The following is a 24632-nucleotide window of genomic DNA, read 5'->3' as shown; positions in this document are numbered from 1 at the left end:
CGTCATTAGAAGTTTTAAGCCGTCTTGCAGATAAAATTCATGAGGTTATTCCCAGCGTTTCACATTCAATCGCCGCTGTTTCTGAAGAGCAATCTTTACGCGCGGAAATTTCAGAAATCCGAAAACACCTGGAAAACCTAAATCTAAGAAAACCGCGTGGAAAAGTTAGAACACACCAAAATTCAGGTGGGCGCAGCACATCTCACAGCCGCACGCGTTTTTCCGCGGAAGGTTTTTGCCGATTCCACAAAAAATTCGGTAACCAAGCACGGCGCTGCCTACCAGGGTGTAAATTTCCGGGAAACGCGAAGGAGGGTCAATAGTGGCGGTCGAAGACTCTCCAATAAAAACATCGCGCCGCCTTTTCCTCACAGACCGGTACACTGGGATGCAATTCCTGGTGGACACTGGAGCCGACCTCTCCGTCTTCCCCCGATCCCGTATCAAAACAAAAGTAACCCCCGTTGGCTATCAATTATACACTGCTACAGATGCAATAATTGAAACATACGGACACCATACGCTTTTACTGAACTTTGGCTTGCGACGCGAATTTACATGGCGCTTCGTTATCGCCGACGTTTCGCAGCCCATCATTGGAGCCGACTTCATAAGCAACTTTGGTATATTGGTCGACTTGAAACATCAAAAAATTAGCGACGAAAAAACCGGCATATCTTCGAATGGGAAAATGCGAAAGGCAGCGCAAATCGAATCAATAAAAGTTCTGCCGAACAACTCGCCGTACAATTCTCTTTTGAAAGAATTTTCGGCAATAACAAAACCTGACGGCGCATTCAAACGAACGAAGCACTCCACAGTGCATCATATTAAAACAACGGATGGCCCACCAGTTTCAAGTAAGGCTCGTCGCCTTGCGCCAGAAAAACTAAAAATTGCGAAAGACGAGTTCGCTAAAATGTTAACGCTTGGAATAGCTCGTCCGTCCGACAGTCCATGGTCATCTCCGTTGCACCTAGCTGCCAAGAAATCAGGTGAGCCTCGCCCATGTGGAGACTACCGTCGTCTTAATGATCGTACAGTGCCTGACAGGTATCCCGTTCGATACCTAGAAGATTTTGGTGTCAACCTACACGGCAAAACAATATTTTCAACTGTAGACCTCGTCAGAGCATTCAACCAGATCCCAGTCGCTGAAGATGACATAAAGAAAACAGCGATTATCACGCCTTTCGGTCTATATGAATTCCCGTTTATGACATTCGGTTTGAGAAATGCGGCCCAAACCTTTCAGCGCTTCATCGATGAAGTTACGCGTGACTTGCCCTTCGTTTTCCCGTATATCGATGATATACTCATTGCTTCAGACAATGAGCATCAATATATATGTCATCTACGAACATTGTTTCAACGTCTTCACGATCATGGGCTTGTTATCAACGTTGCCAAATCTTGCTTCGGTCAACCGCAAGTTAAATTTCTGGGACATCATATCACATGCCACGGTATAAAACCACTATCCGACAAAGTAAAAGCAATACGAGAACTAACGCCACCAGCAACAGTGAAGAAGCTTCGTGCTTTCATCGGTATGATAAACTTTTACCGAAAGTTCATTAAAAATGCAGCAGAGCTTCTTTCCCCATTGAACAATTCATTATCAGGGCCTGAGGTACGAGGATCACATCCTGTACAATGGACGCCAATAATGATAGATGCATTTGAAAGGTCTAAGGAGGCACTTGCAAATTGCGCCGAACTGGCACATCCAAATATAGAGGCGAACGTAGCAATCTTCACAGATGCCTCCAGTTCTTCAGTTGGTGCGGTTTTGCAACAACACGTGAATGATTCCTGGCAGCCACTAGCTTTTTTCAGTCGTACACTACCCGACTCAATACGCAAGCTATCAACGTATGATCGAGAGCTACATGCAATATACGAAGCAGTTAAACACTTTCGATATCTGTTTGAAGGCCGGCATGTAGAGATATATTCTGACCATAAGCCATTACAACATATTTTTAAACAAAGGGCAGAACGTGCTTCACCATGGCAGTTCCGCCGAATAAATTTCATCGGTCAATTCACCACCGAAATTAAGCACGTCTGCGGGAAAAGCAACATAGTGGCGGATCTATTATCGCGAGTCGAACTGATTTCAGCAGCGGTATCAGCGCAGCAGTTAGCTGATGCTCAAAACGAAGACGTCGAACTCATACAACTCATTAATTTACCGAATCCGACACTTCAACTAAAAAAGCTGTATTTTCCAGAACATAAGGTAAGCTTGTACTGCGATGTATCATCTGGCGTAGTGCGACCATTTGTCGCTGCATCTCTGAGAAGAGCAGTATTCGATTCGCTGCATTCCCTCTCGCATCCAGGTGTACGCTGCTCCCAAAAATTGTTAACAAGCCGCTACGTGTGGCCAGCGATGAATAAGGACTGTCGTGCATGGGCGAGGGCCTGCATTCAATGCCAGCGGAACAAAATTCAGCGCCACGTCGTCACAGCACCTGCAAGATTTCAATTACCCACTCATCGATTTCAACACATTCACGTAGATCTTATCACGCTGCCATTCTCAAAAGGGTTTACGCAATGTTTAACAATAATTGATCGCTTTACGCGCTTTCCTGAAGCGATTCCACTGGAAAATGGTAACACAGAAACGATCGTTAGAGCAATTTTTTACCATTGGATAGCTAGATACGGTGTTCCACTCAGAATAACGTCAGACCGTGGTGGACAATTTGACTCCACGATGTTTCGTCAACTTTCGCAAATGTTCGGCATCAGCCACCTAAAAACTTCGCCTTACCATCCACAGGCTAACGGGCTCGTCGAACGCCTACACAGGCAGCTCAAGGCAGCGTTGCTATGCCACAGCGAAACCTGGTATGACGCACTGCCTATAGTACTCATGGGCTTGCGCGCCGCTTGGAAAAACGATATCTCCACGACACCGGCCGAGTTAGTTTATGGTGAGCCAATAAGGCTTCCTGGCGAATTTATTAATCCGGCAAACAACGACCAAACTACATACGGTCTACTCAAATACTTAAGAAATCATTTCCACAATTTGGCACCAGCCGATATGTCCCGACATGGTAAGCGTTCTTTGTTTCGTTTCAGGGAACTGGACACATGCTCACACGTTCTGGTCCGCCAAGGCCAAGTCGGGCCCTCTCTGAAAGCACCATACCAAGGACCATATAGCGTTGTTTCAAGACATGGTAAAACTTTTTGCGTGGACATACAAGGCCAACGTTCTACTGTATGTGTGGATCGTCTAAAACCTGTATATGAAATTTACGACGACCAACCAGCTGATAACACACAGGAAGAGCCAAGTACAAGTCGAGCTTCACGACATGTTCACTTTGCAGCTGACGTTTAAATTTATTACGCAAACATTATAATTTGTATTAATTTCTTAATAGTATAACTTGTATATAAAATGAATTCGTAAACTTAAATGTATATAAAATGAATTTGTAAACTTAAAAAATTTAACAAGGGGAGGCATGTGGCAACCCCGCCACTATTCATATGTAAAATGTATTATCTTTCCATTCTCTCAGAGCGACTAGTTATCCCGCTAAACAATCCGTTATCGTATTGAGTTTGCTGGTCTTAGCAGCTGATAAAAAATATATTTTCCTTCTTCTGAGATGACATGTTAAGGGATACACACGCGACTCGGTCAAACATTGCTCAATAAAGTTTGTATTGAATTCGTAAGCAAAACGTGTACTTAATATATAAGCACAACGCTACATATATAGTATATATCCCATACAACCGATCGTTCAGATAGAAAGATTTTTGGCAATGTCTTCCTTAATTTCCAATATAAAAACGTTAAACGTGGTGATTTTTATTCTAATATATCATAGAAGATTTCCTGTAAAAATCATTTCGGAGTTATATATAATATATATCCCATACCACCGATCGTTCAGATAAGGGGGTTTTTTGCCATTTTTATTTTATATTTATCTTAAAAATCGTTTAGGTATGTACATCTGTTCACTATATATTTCTTATCTTATACATCCGATTATTTTGAGATTACGAACGGGCACAGCCGAAGACAGTCCCGTCCTTACTTGTTTACTATTGGGTCCGAGGCCATTACTAGGATAGGCAGCTTATCACTGGTGTGGGTTGTCAGCTTGTGCCTGAGCTTGGCAGAACACCTTGCACCCTATTATGTAGCCGAGCTGCTTGGGAGGGGTCAGGACTTAAGCAGCACTTTTTTGATGCGATATTTTAATTGTATTTAAATTAGCTCAATATTTTTAACAGCTATTTAAATGTTCATCCTTCTATTATTGGTATTCGAACAAAATATTTTTGTAAGAATTCAATGCTTTTTCAGATTTTTAAAAATTATATCAGTGATCAGTTAATCTCGTTTTGTTGTATCATGGTTCTTTCAGACCCAAAAAAAAGGATTCCCAATTCTAATCTAACTCTAATTTAGTAAAATTTAAATTCGTAAGCGCATGCACAAGTATACCTTTCATTGAAATAATTACTTATCTTTCGTTTTTGACACATTTTTTTTGCATTTTCTATAACACGAATGGAATTTGATTCAAAAGTGCCATTGACATTCACTTAAGTACTTCTATACAACACAAATATTATTTCAACATAAATTTTCAATTACTTTAACATAAAATTAAATTACTTAATAGAAACAAGAAGACGAAAAAAAGTATTAAATACGGGAGAGCAAACAATTTCTCAATCGAATTTTTCAAGTTGCAGTTGGTATTTTAATTTACTTGAGTTTCAGGTTGGTTGTAATATACAAACATTTAAATTTTACAAACAAAGGAGTTAACCGAGTACGTAAGTGCATTTCGAAGAGTTGGAAAAGTGCGGTTTCAATGCATAAAATATTTTGAAAGCAATAACATAAAAGTGGTAAAAAAAAAAAGAGATAATAAAGTCATGTTAAAACGAAGAAGTGAGTTCAGTATACATATCCAAATTAACATTTTTGTTCAATCATTTGCAGCATTTGGAAGCCAACCGCATTATAACATCTCAAGCTATAATTCTCAAATGCCTTTCAAATTGCCTTTGATAGTGGTTCCAAACTTAAAATAGCGCTTTTAAAATTAAAAATTCCCTGCTTCTCAAATTTGGAAACCTAATTTTCTCTAACATGGCCGGAACGAGGGGAAATCGAGTAGGAGAGGGTTGTAGCTGGTTTGTGTGTGTGGTTTTGAGCTCAAATTTGCCGCTTCTCTACTCTAACTAGAATATTTTCCAAACGAAAATCTAAATGACCTTCTAAAATACTTCTAAAGTAGTAAAAAAGAAGCACCTATTAGTTGAGAAAAGTTTGAGAAAACGTATTGTAACAAATATTAGCAGCTTTAAGGGGTACTATCATCTCTAAGACGATGCTAAGCAGTGACTTGATGCACATCAATAATTCAATCTACACATATGTACGTATGGGCAGCGGAGAAGCAACGTACAAACACATGCATATATCTTATCTGAGGTCCTCACAAGAGAGGGCAATAATGTGTGCAAGTATTAATCACGCGCATATGAGAAGCTATAAACGTAGTTGTGGCTGGTGATTTTGTAGGTGATAACTAACTAGTAAGTTCTGGAATGGTTAAAGGCTAAGAGTACGCAACGAGGAAACCAGACAGTATAAAAGGCGACAACAGTAGAGGCGCGAGAATCAGTTTGATGTAAGACGCTATCTGGCGAGTAATAGTAGTGTTATATTGTGAACAAATTTAATAAAGGCCATTTTGAATTATTGAATAGTGGAGTTATTTATTCAACAGTTTAGTGATTCGAACGTTAGCAGAAGATTGCAAATAAGGGGAAATTCCAGTAAAATCATTACAGTATGATCTCAATTAAGAACAAGTATTTCCATCCAATTTTGAAAATCTTTGTTCCGTTGTTTATTGGGATCTATTTATGTTAATCTCTTTCTATTTTTAGTTGTAATGCAATGTGTTTTAGTTTGCAAATTTGAATGTTTATCTGGTAACTTTGTGGCACATTGTGACATGCGATGCGAATTTGCTATTATCACGAAATTGCAAACAAGATAAGTTTAATGCATTTCCGTTAACCACAGACTACAATAATAAAACCAACAAAATGCAAATACATATAAATAACTACAGTAAAACTAAGTTGAAACAACAAAAACAAAAACAACATAACACGCCCACATATGCACACCGACGCGCATAACTTAAAATTGTAAATGCATTTGTTCTTTTGAGTAGCCACACTCCTCCACCGCATGGGAATGCAAGTAATCCAGGATATGGTGAATTGGTTACTGAACTTTTTTTTGCGTTTTCTCTTTCAAACGATAATGTCTACGATTCTCTTTGTATGTGTGTTTTTTTGCATAATCCTGCCAGTTAATTTGCACCGGAATCAATTGCTAAATGTCAAAAAGAATAAAGAAATTTCATTTAACAACACGGACAGTTGCGGCAGCATATGCAGGTGCAATAAAAACTGCGTTTGTATGCGTAGACTCTAAAAGATCAATATAGAGTATCTCCGAACTTCCCAGTGCAATACCCACTAAACTGTGTACGCGATTTTTTAATACCTCCGCTAATCAACGAGAAAAGGATTTGTAAAAATTTAAAATTGCATTGGTGCATATGGGAGAGGCAGTCAGTTTTTCGCGTTTTCTGAGCATTGCCATTGTGTGCCTTCATATTCTAATATTGTGGTATTCACGTCCTACTCAATGACTTATGTGATTTATATACCTACCCGCTTATCCATACAAAAATAAGAGGGATTCCAAAGTTTTTCAAAATGGCATTTTTATACAAATTTTGAACTATGAAAGCTTTATAAATATTTTATTTTTTTATTAACAAGGGGCTTTTAACTAAAAAATAGTGCACGATTTTTCAGCCCAGGGCTGTACATAATAACTTTTTCTAGAAATATTGTTTACATCCATTTTAAAAAAATTTCAATAATACTCACCAATTTCAACCAAACGTTCGTGACGAGCAATTGATTTTTTTCATCCTAAAAAGAAATTTAAAAAAATTTTAATTACTTCTTGTATTATTCGTTTTAAAATTTTCGGGAAAAAGGGTTTAATCTGAAATACATTTTTTTATATGAATATCATTGGAGAGAGAGACTCGCTCCACTCTTTGAAAGTTTTATTTTTGTTGTTGTATCAGCTAAAAAAACTTGCACACTGCAATGGTAACGAGGATATGTTTCGGAATTTCATTTCTCGTCGTGTTGCTTTCCGGGCGCTGAGTTTTGAACTCAAGCTCACCTACACGCATAATTGTGTAAAGGCACATGCGTCTATTTTCTCAGCTACCAAAAATTTCCGACCTTACAAAAAAGGAGCGATTCATCTGAATTAAATAAATTTTATATCAATACTGAAATTTAAACTGTATGGAAAATAACATAAACAGACTAACATTCACGGCGCAGTTCTAACTAAATTCATATTCCCTATTGCAAGGCAAAGCGCTGCCCTGAATGATACAAATTACATAATTTTGTTTTTTAATCGAGGCAGAATAGACAAAGTATGATAAACTGCGAAATGAGTGAGTGCAGAATATGCAATCAAATGCCGGCATCTAATTACACATCCATCTTTAAGCCATGGTAAAGTGCTCTCAAATTACATGCATAACTTCATTTACACTTTTACAAATTCACTATCCATGCATCGCATACAGCACAAGATTTAATCCATGCTTGACGCTGCACTGCTTCAATATAACAACTATCCGACAGCAGTCAATCAAAGGCAGAAAGCAACGATACTGATTGCGTTGCGCTTCATTAATCGAATTACTTCATTATGGGCATGAAGTAACGTCTGAGTGGTGCACAAGACGAGTATTCGAAAAAAAAATGAAATAAAAATCAATGAGAGTTTAGAGTGAGCGTGAAAAACGAATGAAAGCAGCATTCACCAACTTTGTAGCAATATAGATTGGATGGTAAAAGTGGAGCATGACCGATAATGCCGAGAGTTGCGAGGTGACAAATCGAAAATTATGGATCAAAATTTTCTTCACTCTTGTCAAAAAACTTCGTACTTTCGACGTTTTTCTTTATTTGCTTTGACTGTAATTTTTTCCAAACTTTTAGATTGACCATAAAAGTATGTGTGCTTTGTTTCACGTGCCTATTGCTGACTAAAACTGCAACGTTGACATCATAGCCGTAAAAGAAAAATGTTTGTACCACATACGTAGTTTAATAAATATAAAGGTGTTTTTCGCAATTTTTTTTTGGCTGAAAAGTTTATTTTGTTGTTTTAATTTTCAGCCTATCGTTTTCATTTGTAGGCTAGCGTAGACTAACGGTATCTGGACCTGGCGCTTCGGGATATTCATACCTGGGCATCAAATGCCGTGTTGAAAGTCAACGCGGATAAGACGGATGTGGTCTTGTTTACAAAGAGGTACAAGGTCCCAAATTGGATCGGGCCTAAGTTAGGAGGGGTGACCCTACAGGAGAAACCTTGCACAAAGTATCTAGGAATCATCCTAGATAGTAAGTTGCCATGGAAGCTCAACGTGGAGCAGAGGGTGAAGAAGGCTTTAACGGCACTTTATGCATGTAAAAGAATGCTGGGGTGTACGTGGGGCTTATCGCCCTCTCTCTCTCATTGGGTTTTTATAGCGATTGTAAGCTCTATCCTATACTATAGAGTTCTTGTTTGGTGGAGAGCCACACAACAAACAACATACCTCAAAAAATTAGAGGGGTATGCAGACTATCGACGCTTAGCATTACGGGAGCCCTGAAAACAACCCCGACAGCTGCACTGTATGCCACTCTACACATTCCACCTGTAGACCTGGTAGCAAAGAACATAGCGTTAACAACTGCAACCAGGCTCGGTGCCTCGGGGCAGTTTGAGCGCCCACCATACGGCCGTAGTTGTATAGCGTCATCAATCACAAGAAGAACAGTATACCCGATTCTCTATCTGCACTTCGAAGGCGATCTTAAGGCTACAATAGAGGTGGACGGTTGGCGCAAGGGTGCTCAAATAACGGACGAGGCGATACATGTGTACACAGAAGCATCCAAAGTAGTGGAGCGAGTAGGGTCTGCGGTATACTGTGCTGATCCGGAAATAAACAGATCCTAAAGGCTGCCGGATTACTGTAGCGTTTTCCAAGCGGAAATAGTAGCCGTAACCAAAGTAGTAGAAGAAAATAGCCCAAGCCGCAATCATGTTAACTTTTATATTGACAGTCAAGCAGCAATTAGCACAGCATCTAAATGCGTACTACAGTGTAAGCAGTCCCTGGAGAGAATCGGCACAGGGAGAAGCATACATCTATATTGGGTCCCAGGGCATACGGGAATAGATTGGAATGAAAAAGCGGATGAACTAGCTAACAAGGGCGCATCCCTTGAAGTTCGCTCCGTAGACGTCCCAATTAGGCTGGGCGAAATTAAGCGAAGGCGAGAGGTGCACATGATCAAGCAAGCAGGAAAGGCGTAGGTTCAAGCGCGGGGCTGTAAAGTGTCGAAGATTATGTGCAGGTCTTACAACCTTAGACTAACAAAGGTGCTTCTATCATTAAAAGAGAGGACTGTAGACTCATGACGGATATTCTGACTGGACACTGCCTTCTGGCGTCACATGCCTTTAAATTAGGCTTGGTCAGTGATAGCAGTTGTAGGAAGTGCGGGCTGGAGGAAGAAACGATCGAACACGTTCTGTGCTCTTGCCCTGCGCTTTTCAGGCTACGACTCCAGCTATTAGGAGTGATACAGCTGTCGGATCTAGAAGCAGCAAGTGGCTTAAATCCTAGGAAGCTTCTAGTATTTGCCAAGAAGACGGAGTTATTTTATAACATAGGTCCTTGTTTTTGATAGGGTTTTTTCAGTTTGGTCGTTAAAACAAACTTCTGGTAACACTACGGACTCATTCAGTCTATGTGAGGTCGTCATTGACCGGCCAGTTCAACCTAACCTAACGGTATCTGCTATCAAAAGTTCACGTACAGACATCAATTAGGCTATGCAAAGGAGCCTCAAGAACAGAGTGTATTTCAATAAAAAAGTGATTGTCCTAGTTGTTGTGGTTATTGTAGCGATAAAGACACTCCCCGCAGTTTTCGGGGAGTGATATCGGCAACAAGCACCATTAAAGTACAAGCCCGACCAACTCGGGAACGATTTAAAACGACCAAATTGAACCTTCTGGGTCACCCCGCCCCCAACCCCCAGTTCCATGGAACTTGGGGTCGCCAGATATTTGGCTCCTAAAGAACCAGGATTTGCCACGGGTAGGTGAGGTTGACAAATGGGTATTTTAGTCGCCTCTTACGACAGGGATATCTACCGTTAGTATATTCTACGCTCCCTAAACGACTAAGGAAGTTGTCCCAGTTGTGCTGTTATGCTGATCCTTTTTGTTTTACTATTTTATTTATTTACTCAATAGAGCTCTATAACTTGATATAGGTACTTTATCTTGTCAATAATTGAAGCAAAATGCTTTAAGATGATTTTAATTTTTAGCAATAGCGTTTAACTAATATTTAGAAGGTGCAATGATTTCATACCATGTGTTATTTAGATTGAAAAAAAAAAATAAATAAATAAAAATCTTTCCAGTGTGTTTATCCATTTCTTCCTTAGATCGAGGAGAATAAAAGCATACAAAATTTTTCCTATTCTGTCATTTTATTTTCTCTATGCACATTCGTATTTAACTTCATTACTGTTTCGAATGTTCAACATAACTGCAAATGACATTAGCATCAGATTGCTGTTGTTGTTATATCTGTCATTACTGCCAGAAAGTTTGACTGCTACTGACCCAAAACAACTGCCAATTTAGAAGTGGTTGACCAAAAAGTGACCCGTAAATTGGATGAATTTTTATGATTACTGCAGTGCAGTTCAATTACGAGCACAAGAGAGAACTAAATTTTACACTACTGACTTACATACTTGGGTAAGAATATTTTTGGTTGTAGTTGAGCGTGTCAGCAATAAAATTTTAAATGACCATTTGAATAGATAATCATTTTTAATAGCAACAAATGAAATATCTACGTATTAAAGAGACACAAATGCAAGGCGTGAAAACTTCGGAGGAGATTTTACGCCGAGATTCTTTTTCAACTTGTGCGTGCAACTTTTCATTTTACCAACAAATTGACGGGAGAGGACATTCATGGCTTACGCCGAATCTGAATATAGTGCTTGCCAAATCAATACCGAGGGGCTACCCCGCTTAGAAAAACCTTTTTTCCTAATTGAAAAAACTAGTCTCTAAATTTTTATGCTGCTTTGCCCGGGGATTGAACGTAGCATCTTTGGTGGGGTAGGAGGAGCATATACCACCAAAGCACGGTCGCCGCCGCATGGAGTGGGAGTGGAAAAGACTTTTATTCCAAATCATTTGAAGCAGGTATCCAATATTTTGTATGGAGGTTCCATATCCATATAAGCGGAGATTTAGATGGGAGTGGAAGTAGGAGTGGTAGCGGAAAAGGGTTTGTTAGTCGGAGAGAGATAATAAAAATAGGGGATGGGCAAGTGAGTGAAAAGCGAAAGAGAGGTTCATTTCGGGTAGGTCAAAGTATGCCGGACGCTAATATATAGAGGCAAGTAGCTAATTCAAGAAAGCGCGTAACTTTCCCTTCGATTTGCACTTATAATTCCAAATTATCTTCAAAAACGACCTTAATACAGTTAATCAGTCGCAAAAACTACATTCTTGTCAGGCATGGATAACTTCGGCTGGTCATAAAGCAACGAAGATATCATCCGAAGATATTGAAACTTTTATCTAGCTGGTTAGTTCTGTTATTAAGATGTTAGAGCTACCGGGTTTTCAATAGGTGTTAGTTTTAATAGAAAAAATCTTGATTCCTTAATGGTTCATTTGATTATTTGATAAGCAGTGCACTGTTTCAGAAATTTTTCGGTGCAAACCACGGAGGTATTTGGTAAGAAATTATTCCACGTCTATTCATTTTTAGAAAATGCTTATGACTTGGCTTTAAGAGGGGCAACCCTAAAATTTGGTGCGAATTTTTATCGTTGTATATGAACTAATCGGTGCTCTTGAAAAATAGAGACTTCACTGACCTGGGTAACATAATTCCCTTATTCTAGGTAGGATCAACATGTTTCAACCACAAAAATATTGACATTAAGCCGTAGGTTTCGCAATATTAAATCGTTTATATCAGAAGCTTCTTCTGTACGTTCAGCGATATTAACAAAAGTGCACCGGAGAGTATGAGTAACTTATTGACACTATTTGAATAAATTTGAGCATCATTTTTGTTGAAATTTCTTAAGTTTTTCCAATTTACTAAAAAAGTAAAAAGAAAAACTGCAACGCATAGAATTTTCCTCAACATTTCATTAACGAAAGCTCTATTTAACTGCCCAATTGAGAAAAGTATGGATTATTTTCTATAAGATTTTAACGTTTCCACTTTTTTTCTGGCCGAACATACACTGAAAGAAAAAGACTGGTAAAATCAACCGAAATATTGGTCAATTCAACCGAAATTTTTGTCAATTTTTATCCATCGCAACAAGATGTTGAATCAACTGCGCACAAATCGTTGATTCATAATTGACCGTTTTAGTAGTCAAATGAACAAAAAAAGTTGTTGCGACAGCTTTGTACGAAAGTACCTATGTTGCGGAATTTGCAAGGCAGATGAATTTTCACTGAGATCTTTTCATGGCAGAAATACACTCGGAGCGTTTACCAAACACTGCCGAGGGGCGACCCGGCTTCGACAAATTTTCTTCTAATTGAAAAACCTTATTTATAAAATTTGTATGTTGCTTTGCCCGGGGTGTGAACCCATCACAATATGTGCATACATATAGTACACATCATACATAAGTACAAAGTAGAGAGCGCAGTGAGCGTAAAGTTCTCTTTGAAATTTGCTCATGCATTGACTGTTGTTCGCTGTTGAAATGACCTGTAAGATCAGTTGTGTTAACAAATAAATCAGTTAGATTGATTAGAAATCTGGCAATTTTACAGAATTTTGTTAACTTAAGAGCGCCAAATTCTCTTCTGTTGAAATGACTGAACTAATTTGTTCGCTTAACAAAGAACTCGGTCGAATTAACCATAATTCGATCAATTTCACCGAATCTCCGTTAAGTCAAGAACAACAGAACCGATTTGTTGACTTTACTGGCACCATTTCTTTCAGTGTATTCCTTTTTATTTACAAAAAATTGCATTAAAGCGATTCTGAAAATATTTGCGGCTTTAAAACTTCGAAATCAAAACTTAGTTAACCAGGTGACATGCTTTATATTTGCATGTTTCAAAACTGGCAGTTTCCTTTAAACTCTTTAGCGCTTCATATTTTCATTGCTCGCTTTCATTTCTTTAAAAACTTCCTTTGTAATTTTTAGCAAAAGTCATTTGATAAATATTTACAAATTTTCCCAGCGCGCCATTAAATATGCAACAGCATTTGGGTTTTCTACACAAAAAGTTGTTGGCAAGCGAATTTGTAATTTACATTTGTAGTTTTCTCATTAAAGTTTTAATTTGCTTTTCACATTGCTGCTTGCTATTCGTCACTGGACTTTTCACAGCTTATTTTCTTATTCAACTCCTTTTTTTCTTTATCCAATTCTTTTTCTTAGACACTCTTTTATCTTTCTTATTGTAAATTTTTTCTCGCTTTGCTTAATGTCAACGCATTTGTCTTAGATACTAATTTATATTGCTCCTGTAGTCAATGTCCCGAGGTGGTTTGCATTTTTATTTAATTTATTTACTTATTCTTGTTTCACTGGATTACTGTGAAAAAAGCAATATCTTTAGTTATCGTTGTAAAATTATTCTATCGGAAAATAGTGCAAATTATGTAATTACGGAGCCCGACCAAAGGGTTTGGAACACATGTTGGAAAAAAGAATTTCCTTGCAGAAAGTGCCCTTTGCGCTGAAGTATTAGTGGAGTTTGTGTCAGCGCCTAAGGTGTTAGGAGTTTTTCAAATATTTTTTTATTTATTTTTTTTCTGCTCAATTAAATACAATTTTATTTTTTTCTTGTATTCTTTACTGGAAAATATTTAGATGCGTATAGTAATCTGCCTTAAAGGCCGAAACATAATAAAGGCGAATGACAGTGCACACCACCAGAATTTCGATCTACGATTATCCTAGGTTTTTGGCAGGAAAAACAATTCAAAATTTGGAAACGGCAGCCAAAATAGGGCGATATTCTCCTCAGTAGTCTATACGATCCTTATTGGCAAAGAAAAAAAGAGAGGAAAAGTGTATAGGATGAGATTAAAAGAAAGCAATCGAGATAGATATACGAAATGAGCAGAAAAGCAGAAAGCTATACCAATGATGAGTGCAGAAATATCAAGTTTAAGAGGAACAAAGAAAGAAAGATGAAAAGAGGGAAAGAAATATCGAAAGAAGGACGTCAGAAAAAGAAAAACGAGGGAAATAAGTGTGATAATATTTTATGTTAGGAAAGGGAAGTGGGATGTAGGGAGTGAAAACAACAAGTAGAAAGAGACTGATATAACAATTCATTCGATTTGTTTTGTTGATTTTCCGACAGGGTGGAAACGAAATTTGACTAGGGATGACGGAAAATCGTTCCAATATACATCAGGGATATAGCATTTATTTAAGACCTGCCTATTGGCGCTGATTATTCTGTTATTAAAGAAGAGGGCTAGAGACGAAACATATTTTTAAATTTGAAGCAATAACTACCAAATGGACTTAAGCGCAGAAATTCTTGATTTTCCATTCTTGATATAAAACCACAGCTCTTAACCATACACAACTGCTGATTAGTCTCCAAAGCTCTAGGACGAGCCATTAAAAATGTATGACTCAAAAATGTGAGATCAATCGATAATTTGTATAGATTTTATCATTTTTTTCTATACTAATAATTCGGGTAGTTATCAAAAATATATCTAAAAACCAACTAAAGCTCATGCATTTTGAATAAGCTGAAAAATTAGAACTATAAACCGTAATTTTGAAGCATTGAAACATATTAGATATTTACATATTAGATCATTAACAAATCTCTTGAAGCATACGTCAACGCTCCGTTTTGCGAATTCGTCGCTCTTCGGTTATATAATTTAGCCCTAAACCCATGCGCTTCCCAAAAGCGAGCTTGAAATATGCTGAGCTTCTGCAATACTTCCGAGTCTCTCGCTTTTGCTTCGATTCTTGTGAATACCAGTTTTCACACCAATTATGCATTGCATGAGAATTCGTAATTTTAATTAAAATGCACCAACTCCAACTGTGGAGCTTTGACATTTTTAACTTGTATGCCGGAAAGTGTATGTACGTAACAGAAACATATGTGCGCGTACATGTAAAGCCTCTTTTTTTATTATTTGCTGATTGGCGTGTGAAAATCTGCATTTGCTTACTCTTAGTTTCTTGCTAACCTTTCAAACCATACGAACACAACCAACTCAGGTTGTCACTGATGCTACTCATACACCGTAATTATATAGAGCAACACTAATAAGTACGTACATGCAGGTAAAAAGTAAAGAAGGAAGAAATGTAAGTTTTTGCATAGGCAGCGCCAATTTTATTTTGCTTTGCCGCTGCATTTGTGGTCAATGCGCAGTGCACGTATGTATGCCAGAGTGTGTTCACTAGATGCATGTGTGTGTGTATGTTGTCTGCTACCATGAAATTCCTATTTTCTTCTTCGTTGCACTCTGACTGACTTAGCTATCCTTAATTTTGTTGTATGTTGTTATCGTGGCTTACTGTTTGTATACAAACGAAGCTAATGCCATGTGTAAGCGCCTTTGAGTATGCTTTGAAAAAGAAACATTTCAATGGCGTATGAGTTTTGCCCTTTACCATCTGGTAAGAGGTGTTTCGTATGTTAATCTCGGGCTGTGGTTAATGTGTGGCAACTTCCAAGCCATCTAACAACTGTTCGCATGCAATGAGTTCAATGCGCTCTCCTTTCATTGAGAGATGTCGACGTTGTAGTTCATTGACATGAGATTTGTGGTGTGTAAGAAGTTCGTAATTGCAATTAAATAAGGAATAATCTGAAGAAAAAAATTGTATTTTCTTCGTTTAATTAATTTGCTAGAGACGCTGATTCGATCGATGTGCGTGGAACCTTAAAACCGGCTTAAAACATTTTATCTAATTGAAAAAACTTATTTTGCTTTGTTCGGAACTGAACACTGCACTTCAGTGTAGTAGGTGGAGCATGCTAATTTTTTTTTTTAATTTATAGCTTATATTTAAGAATTCATGAGCTTAACAGCGGCTTATAATAATTGAATTTCAATTATTATGTTTTCTAAGAGAAACTGAAAAGAAAGAAACATTAACTGGCATATTGCGATGGAACCATTTCGAAAACCGCCAACCGTTCCAGTTTCTCTAAGAAAACATAATAATTGTAATTCAATTATTATAAGCCGGTGTTAAGCTCATGAATTCTTAAATATAAGTATAAACTGAACACACCATTAAACAAACATATAAAAATCTATAACTTTTCGATAAAAAATTTTTTACACACATACAACAAATCGACAGCTTTTCAATAGCAAATCGATAATGTTTTGAAAGAAGGTTGATAACTTTTCGATAGGAAATCGAAAACTTTTTGAATACAAATCGATAATACACTGATAGGAAAAGAGTAATATACACATAACAAATCGGCAACGTTTCGAGAAAAAATCGATAATGCTGCTATAAAAAATTGGAATCGATAACTTTTCGATAAACAGAAAAAAAATTTTGTTAATATATCACTGAATGTTCGAAAAATAATGGGTTAAAAATGAATAATTAAAAAAAAAAAATCGGTAACTTTTCTATAACAAATTGGTAATACTCATACAACAAATGGATATTGTTTTGGTAACATATCAATAAAAAATCGATAACTTTTTTATACAAAATTGATAAGGTTTAATAGTATATCGATGACTCGATTAATGGCTGATAACTTTTCGATCATAAATCGACAACATTTTCATAACATATAGATAATTCTTCGACTAGTTTTGTGATAACTCACCAATAACCTTTTGAAAAATAATCGATAATTTTCTGAAAACAAATCGATAGCCCGTCAATAACCTTTGCTATTGTTAGCAAAAATTCAAAAACTCTATAACAAATCGATGATTTGTTCACACCTCATCGATAACACGCTTGTAATAATTTCTCCTTTCCTTGCTTTGTTTTGCATTGTTCCCACTTTATGCTATAGTGTAGTGATTACACTAACGCTTACATTCTGTATTCCCCTATACCGTAAGAAAAGATGCGTAAGCAAAGATGTTTACCCATCCAAATATGAAAGAAGCTTTAAATTTGAATCTTAATATAATTTTTCATTCATATGCGCATTCATATGAGCAAAAAAAAACGTTTGCCAAATAGCAAAAGCAGGTAAAAATCCACAATTAAAAATAAAATTAAAAAAATCTAATGAAAATGTACGACACTAGCCATTCAACAAATAAGCAACCCATCAGCGATCATTGTCAGGCAGATGCCATTAAAGCGACCACATTTTTGCTTGCGGTCATGGATGTCAGATTTTGTCGGAAAGTCACGGACAGCAGCTGTGGAAGTCCAGCGCCAAAAAAGCGCTATTTATGACAATTCATTTGTTGTGCGATTTTTTGCCATATATGCGTCTACATGTATGTAAATCTCTATGTTTGTATGTATCTTTATGGCTGCTGTCACGTTATCCAATGGTTCTGCTGTTGTTAACCGTAAATTTCTATTTACCTTTTTTGCGTCCCTCAATTCCGGTTGAGTGACTGTTTGGCGGATGAAAAACTATAATAAATTCGTTTCATGACAGAAAACACAAAATAAAAACACAAATTTATGGCTGCGTATGCAAACGCATACAAATAAACATAACTAAGAACATAAACACAAATTAATTAACGCGACAACGAACTAATACAAAAGCACAGTTAAACAATTTTGTGGTATGTCCTTGCTTTCGTATGACATTCACTAACACAGTCACTTACATATTGTCGCTTATAAATTAGCATTTGTACACAAATTCTCAGTAGCGACATGTTGCATGTGTCACTAACCTCACGTAACAATAATAAATATTTGTGTGTTTGTATATACATATAAGTAAACATGCATATAAACCCACATACACACATACACATATGCATCAATATGTATCCACATATGCCCTTTTGCTCACTAATTAAAACTTGTTAACACATATGCATATTGGCCGCAACAAAAACATTTGAGACAAGCCGCAGCCAACAACAACGTCAAGCAGAAACACACTTGGTGGCTAGTTGACGGGCTGGCAGAAGCTGTTGGCCAAAAAATATTTGTTAAGTTTATTTTCGTGTAAATTTCGAGTTTAATATTCAGCTAAAATAATTGTAGATGCAGAGATTTTGATTTTGGTAGTGCGAAAATATGAAATATATTGGCATTTTGATGTCGCAGTTTAGGCCTAAATTAGAGCATATGTGTTGTTATTTTAAATAAATTATGCGAATTTTCTAAATAACTTTTGATTTGTTTGCGAAAAATATGCATTCTATGAGCGTCTAATACTATTTTCACACAGACGGCTTATTGAATAATAAAGGCAATTTTCTACATTAAGACGCTTATTGAGCTCAATCTTTCCTACAAAATTCGAATCTATTATTATTTCATTAGTAGCTAATCGAATGCCTAATGAAGCCAAAGCACAATGCAACTCTGTTGGTAGCGTTCCGCTTCCGTTTCCGCTTCTTAGTTTTTGGTGTGTTCAGTGCTTAAAAATGTCATTTGTCAAAGCAAATGTCATTGTCTGCATGGCGGAACGATACAAGGTGGCCTCATCGAACAGCTGATTATAATCTTTTTTATTTGATTTGATACATCAACTACGATTTTGACATTTGTCCATCGAATTTACAAGTACATGGAATTCTTTTTGTTTGTAGGTATGTCACCATGCTCCCACCTTGTATCGTCCCGCCATGATTGTCTGTCTCATCCTTCATACTAATCGAGCAGTTACTTCTGTGTGAATGCAAAAAATTTCATTTCGATTTCATTAGCAGGTGAAATGAGATCATTAAGTTTCTGTGTGAAAACAGTATAACGTACATTACTGATATTGACCAAATTTTCACAGTAGGTTCTCGCGGTCACGCAGTTGGTAGTGAACAGGGTCACGCCACCGGAAAAATAAATTTGGGAGTGGAGTGTTTATATTTGCCATTAAAAGCTTCTCAGTAAAAATTCAACTGCCTTGCAGATACCATAAGGAGTCGTCATAAAGCATGGGACCTATATTAGTACGAAAAACTAAAAAGGAGCACCGCGAAAATTGTAAGAGAAGCTTTTGCTCAATCTCCTTGGGGGTATATCGTGCCATAAATTTATTTTTTTAGTAACCAAATGAGGGTAATGGTCGCTGAGTTTGCTTCTCCGTGAAGTACCGTATGATAGTTTTAATGCAAAATTCACAACCAATTACAGGACTATTTTACATGAAGTAGCGGGTATTTTTATTCATAGTACATACCTCCTTTTGTAGTTAGGAGAAGGCGGGATTGTGCCTGACCCTTCCATTTGCGAGGTGAAATTTTACTGTAAAGTTCTTTTCAAAGTTCAATGCGGACGAAAGGCTTTCTGTTGTTCCATCCAGACCAAGGAATCTAGTTATTGTTTCAACATGGTCATACTGATTCTTGTTAGCATCTTCACTCTTTTAGTCTAACTTCTGAGCCTTTAGCTATGACGTATATGCGACGGGCCAATTGCAGTTCATCAAGGAGTAAATTAAGCATATGTTAGATACAACTTTAGGCTTCGTTTGACCTGCACTGGCTTTCCGTTGTATTTTATTTAGCTTTTACTGGGAATAGCTTGACCAGGGCGGACCAACACATTCAACCAATTACTCCGCACGGCCGTATTATTATTGTGTTATGCCACATCATGTGAAATTTTTACAACGTTATTTTAAGTTGTTCTCGTTGCTGTATATTAGCGAGTAGAATGAAGATTTTGAAAACATGATCAATGTAAAACTGAACCGGCGTCGAGCAAGAGGTAGCTTCTTTAGATGAGTATCGTTAGCTTCGTTTAGCACCTGTTTTGCCTGAGCTACCAACCCCCGCGTTGAGCTGATTCCACTACGATGACTCTGCGCAGCTGTTGCACGCCTAATACCTTCGCTATTTTGTTGTAAAAGCAATCTCTGACGCTTTCCGCCCTACTTTTTCCGTCGCATAATACTCAGCCATCTCACTCTCCCGCTCCACTCAAGAGGGGTGGGGGCTTGGAATATTTCAGCACTATGCATGGCTGTCATAAGCGATGACTAAAATCGACATAATCAAAGCTTAGGGGCTCAAAACATCTTTCTAGTGGAAGTCAAGCTAGTACCAGATACATCCCCTAACCTTAGAGGAGTATTTTTGTGGCTACAGCAACATCTACAATAACAAAAGCGTTATAGCGCTCACCCAAAAAGCCGTGTGTTTATCCAAACTTAGCACTATACAACAGTCTTATTACATATTTTTTGGGGGTATGTGGGACCTCTACTTGAGCTTTAGGACTAAGGTAGTATGTATGTATGTGTGATTGAAATCGTTTTGTGTTTACGAGAGTTTTCCAACTTTTACAACAAAGAATCCAATTAAAATAGTTGTCTTACTAAACATTAGACTAACTGTTTCGATTGAAACTACTAGCAAGTATTGCAGGCATATAAAATTCAAACAATTTACATACTCTAAATATCGTCTGTACTATTTAGGTACTATTTTGTATATATGTATGATTCCTTGACGGCATTGTTTTCCAAATCAAAATCATTATTGGCTCAGATTACTACAATCAATTTTACAGAAATGTTTATTTTTTAATTAGTCGTTATTGCAACACAGACACCATTTAATTTAAGAATTTGTATTTGTTCTAATAAATACAAAATGTGTAAGTCTTCTTCTTTGCTTTTTTCCTCAACTAGCAACAAAAACGATTGCTTTGCCTACAAAGTATTGGTAACCCTCCACACGCCTGCTTTGCACAGGAACAGCTTGAACCGGTAAATTGCTTTGATATTTTGTTTCAGTCTAACATTTTATACTCCATCTCTTTTATTAGCGTTGTCTTTTTTTCTTGCTTTGGGCCGCAATAAGCCTTGGATATAATTGATAAAAGTTTTTTAGTAATCTTCTCCTCTTAACTATCTAAAGTGAGAAACTGTTTGTGTATAAAAAAAGTAGAGCAAATTGGTAGAAAATGCAAAGGAAAATCGTTAAATGGAAGCTATTGCGAGAAATGCTGTGCATAATTAATTTCAACTACTGGCCAATAGCCGGCAATTTACGCTGGAAATTAATATGCGGTCAGTCGTCGTTGTATTGGCTGATCAAAATGATACTTTGTTTAAATGCCTTTTATCTTAATTGGTATTACGTTGCCTGATGAGAACTGATATAAAGTCGATAGGTCAGTTAGGTGGAACTGGCTGTTTCGTGAGTGACTCAGTCGATTGAATGGGTCCATAGTGTTGCTAAAAGCTTGCTCAACGACGAAACTGAAAACACTGGTCAAAAAACAGTACCTATCTTATAAAATAATGCCCTCCTTTTGGCAAATTCTCGAAGGTTTCTGGGACCTATGCTACTTGCTGCTAGATATGACAGCTGTGCCTTTCCTCACAGCTGTAGTCGTAGCCTTCTGAGCGCAGACTACGCTAACAAAACGTTTCTGCAGCTACAGTCTCCATTCCATACCGCTTGCATCTGCTATCACTGACAAGATATAATTTAAAAGCATGTGGCGCCAGAAGGCAGTATCCAGTCAGAATACCCATCATAACAATCGACAGTATCTTCTTTCCAATGATAAGGCCAACTTGGTTAGTCTAAGGTTGTAAGACCGGCACATGATTTCGACACTTTGCAGACCTGCGCTTGGTTCCTCGACTTTCCTGCTTGGTCGATCATGTGCAGCTCTCGTGTTTTTTTAATCTCTCCCAATCTGATTGGAATGTCTACGGTACGAAATTCAGACGAATAGCTTGAGTACTTCTTAAGTAAAGCAAGTGGAATACTCTCATAATTTGGATGTTAGTACATTATAATATCGGTTCTACTCATCTAGTCCGGTTAAAATCATGACCTATTCCCCTAAGTTTTAAACTTCTTTATTTTTAACTATTTGATAGAAAAAATGTGTTATGAAAGAGTTGTTTTATAGTTCCTCAAACTACGTTCATTTTCGAGTAAACTAAGCCATAGATTAGAAAAAAGCATTGTGGCTCATCTTAGAAGTGTCATATTTTCCAAACATCTTACTCGCAGTATAAAATACAAAGAACGCAAAACAGTCCCCCAGCGGGTTAGGTGGTCAGAATATACCCACGGTAGGTATGCCTGTCGTAAGAGGCGACTAAAATACCAGATTCAAAGGCTGTGTAGCACAACCCTTCAGGTTGCCAGCGCAATATATAGCTTCTCCAAACCCAATTGTCAACCTCACCTATCCGCGGTGAATCCTGTTTCACTAACAGACGAGGCTCTGGCGACCTCAAGCTCCTCATGGATCTTGGAGGTGGGGAGGAAGGGGATTGCCTGAAGGTTTAACGTGGCCACATAAATCGTTCCCGAGATGATCGAGCTAGCACCTTAATGGTGCTGTGGTACCGGAGCGTACCGGATCTGTATCCGGCAAAGGACCATCATATCGATAACACTCCCCAAAGCCTTCGGGGAGCAATCTTATCGCTACAACAACAACAACAACAACGCAAAACAGTCGTAAAATAGCTATTGGACTCCTATTTAAACCGTGCACGCACTGATTATCTGAATATACATTTCATGTGCACAATATTGAAAGTTTTATTAATCTATTTTGAAATACCGACACTCCCTTCGCACTTATCTGCCACTCTACAACCCCTTAGATATGCTTAAGACAACATCTATTACTTAATTACTTACTTACTTAATTGGCGCTTAACCGTCTAAACGGTTATGGCCGTCCAACAAGGCGCGCCAGTCGCTCCTTCGCTCCGCCAACCGGCGCCAATTGGTCACACCAAGGGAGTTTAAATCGTTTTCCACCTGGTCCTTCCAACGGAGTGGGGGCCGCCCTCTACCTCTGCTTCCATAGGCGGGTTCCGATAGAAACACTTTCTTGGCCGGAGCATCATCTTTCATTCGCATAACATGGCCTAGCCAGCGCAGCCGCTGCGTTTTAATTCGCTGGACTATGTTGATGTCTGCGTATAGCTCGTACAGCTCATCATTAAATCTTCTTCGGTACTCGCCATCGCCAACGCGTAGAGGTCCATAAATCTTTCGAAGAACTTTTCTCTCGAACACTCCCAAAGCCGCTTCATCTGCTGTTGTCATGGTCCATGCTTCTGCCCCATATAGCAGGACGGGTACGATAACTGACTTGTAGAGTATGATTTTCGTTCGCCGAGAGAGGACTTTACTTTTCAATTGCCTACCTAGTCCAAAGTAGCATTTATTGGCAAGATTGATTCTTCGCTGGATTTCAGTGCTGATGTTGTTGCTAATGTTGATGCTGGTTCCCAAATAAACGAAGTCTTTTACTATTTCGAAATTATGGCTGCCAACAGTAGCGTGGTTGCCAAGGTGCATATGCGCTGACTCTTTGCTCGATGACAGCAGGTACTTCGTTTTGTCCTCATTCACCATCAAACCCATCTTTACCGCTTCTTTTTCCAGCTTGGAGTAAGCAGAACTAACAGCGCGGGTGTTTAGGCCGATGATATCAATGTCATCAGCATATGCCAGTAATTGCACGCTTTTATAGTATATTGTTCCAGTGCGGTTAAGTTCTGCAGCTAGTATAATTTTCTCCAGCATCAAATTAAAGAAATCGCACGATAGGGGGTCACCCTGTCTGAAACCTCGTTTAGTTTCGAACGGCTCGGAGAGGTCCTTCCCAATTCTGACTGAGCTGATGGTGTTGCTCAACGTCATTTTGCACAGCCGTATAAGTTTTGCGGGGAAACCAAATTCAGACATAGCGGCAGATAGGCAGCTCCTTTTCGTGCTGTCGAAGGCGGCTTTAAAGTCGACGAAGAGGTGGTGTGTGTCGATTCTCTTTTCACGGGTTTTTTCCAAGATTTGGCGCATTGTGAAAATCTGGTCGATGGTAGATTTACCAGGTCTGAAGCCGCACTGATAAGGTCCAATCAGCCGGTTCACGGTGGGCTTCAATCTTTCGCACAATACACTTGAAAGGACCTTATATGCGATATTAAGAAGGCTGATTCCACGATAGTTAGTGCATTTTGCAGTATCCCCCTTCTTGTGGACTGGGCAAAGAACACTTAGATTCCAACCGTCGGGCATGCTTTCGTCCGCCCATATTTTGCTAAGAAGCTGCTGCATGCGCCTTACCAACTCCTCGCCGCCGAACTTGAATAGCTCCGCAGGAAATCCATCAGCGCCCACGGCCTTGTTGTTTTTCAATCTGGTTATTGCTATTCTAACTTCGTCATAATCGGGCGGGGGGACATATATTCCATCATCATCGATTGCGGGATCGGGTTCTTCATCTCTGCGCGGTGAATTGCTGCCTCCATTTAGGAGAGC

The 24632-nt window shown here is 38.2% G+C and overlaps 2 protein-coding genes across 3 annotated transcripts in view; one reads left to right on the top strand and one right to left on the bottom strand.

The window, feature by feature from the left end:
- rk (rickets) overlaps positions 1-24632 on the top strand; it is a 667150-nt gene that overhangs the window by 114178 nt on the left and 528340 nt on the right. The gene's annotated exons all lie outside the window — the stretch shown is intronic.
- The window catches only part of LOC137239138 (acetylcholine receptor subunit alpha-type acr-16-like), a 283317-nt gene that overhangs the window by 61218 nt on the left and 197467 nt on the right, over positions 1-24632 (bottom strand). The window contains exon 6 of the mRNA XM_067764102.1: positions 6976-7020. Coding sequence (XP_067620203.1) covers positions 6976-7020 — 45 coding nt within the window. The remainder of the gene's footprint in view (positions 1-6975; positions 7021-24632) is intronic.

Source organism: Eurosta solidaginis, chromosome 2 (genome assembly GCF_040869045.1).
Source record: "Eurosta solidaginis isolate ZX-2024a chromosome 2, ASM4086904v1, whole genome shotgun sequence".
Lineage (NCBI taxonomy): Eukaryota > Metazoa > Arthropoda > Insecta > Diptera > Tephritidae > Eurosta > Eurosta solidaginis.
This window is presented reverse-complemented; position numbering and strand designations above follow the sequence as displayed.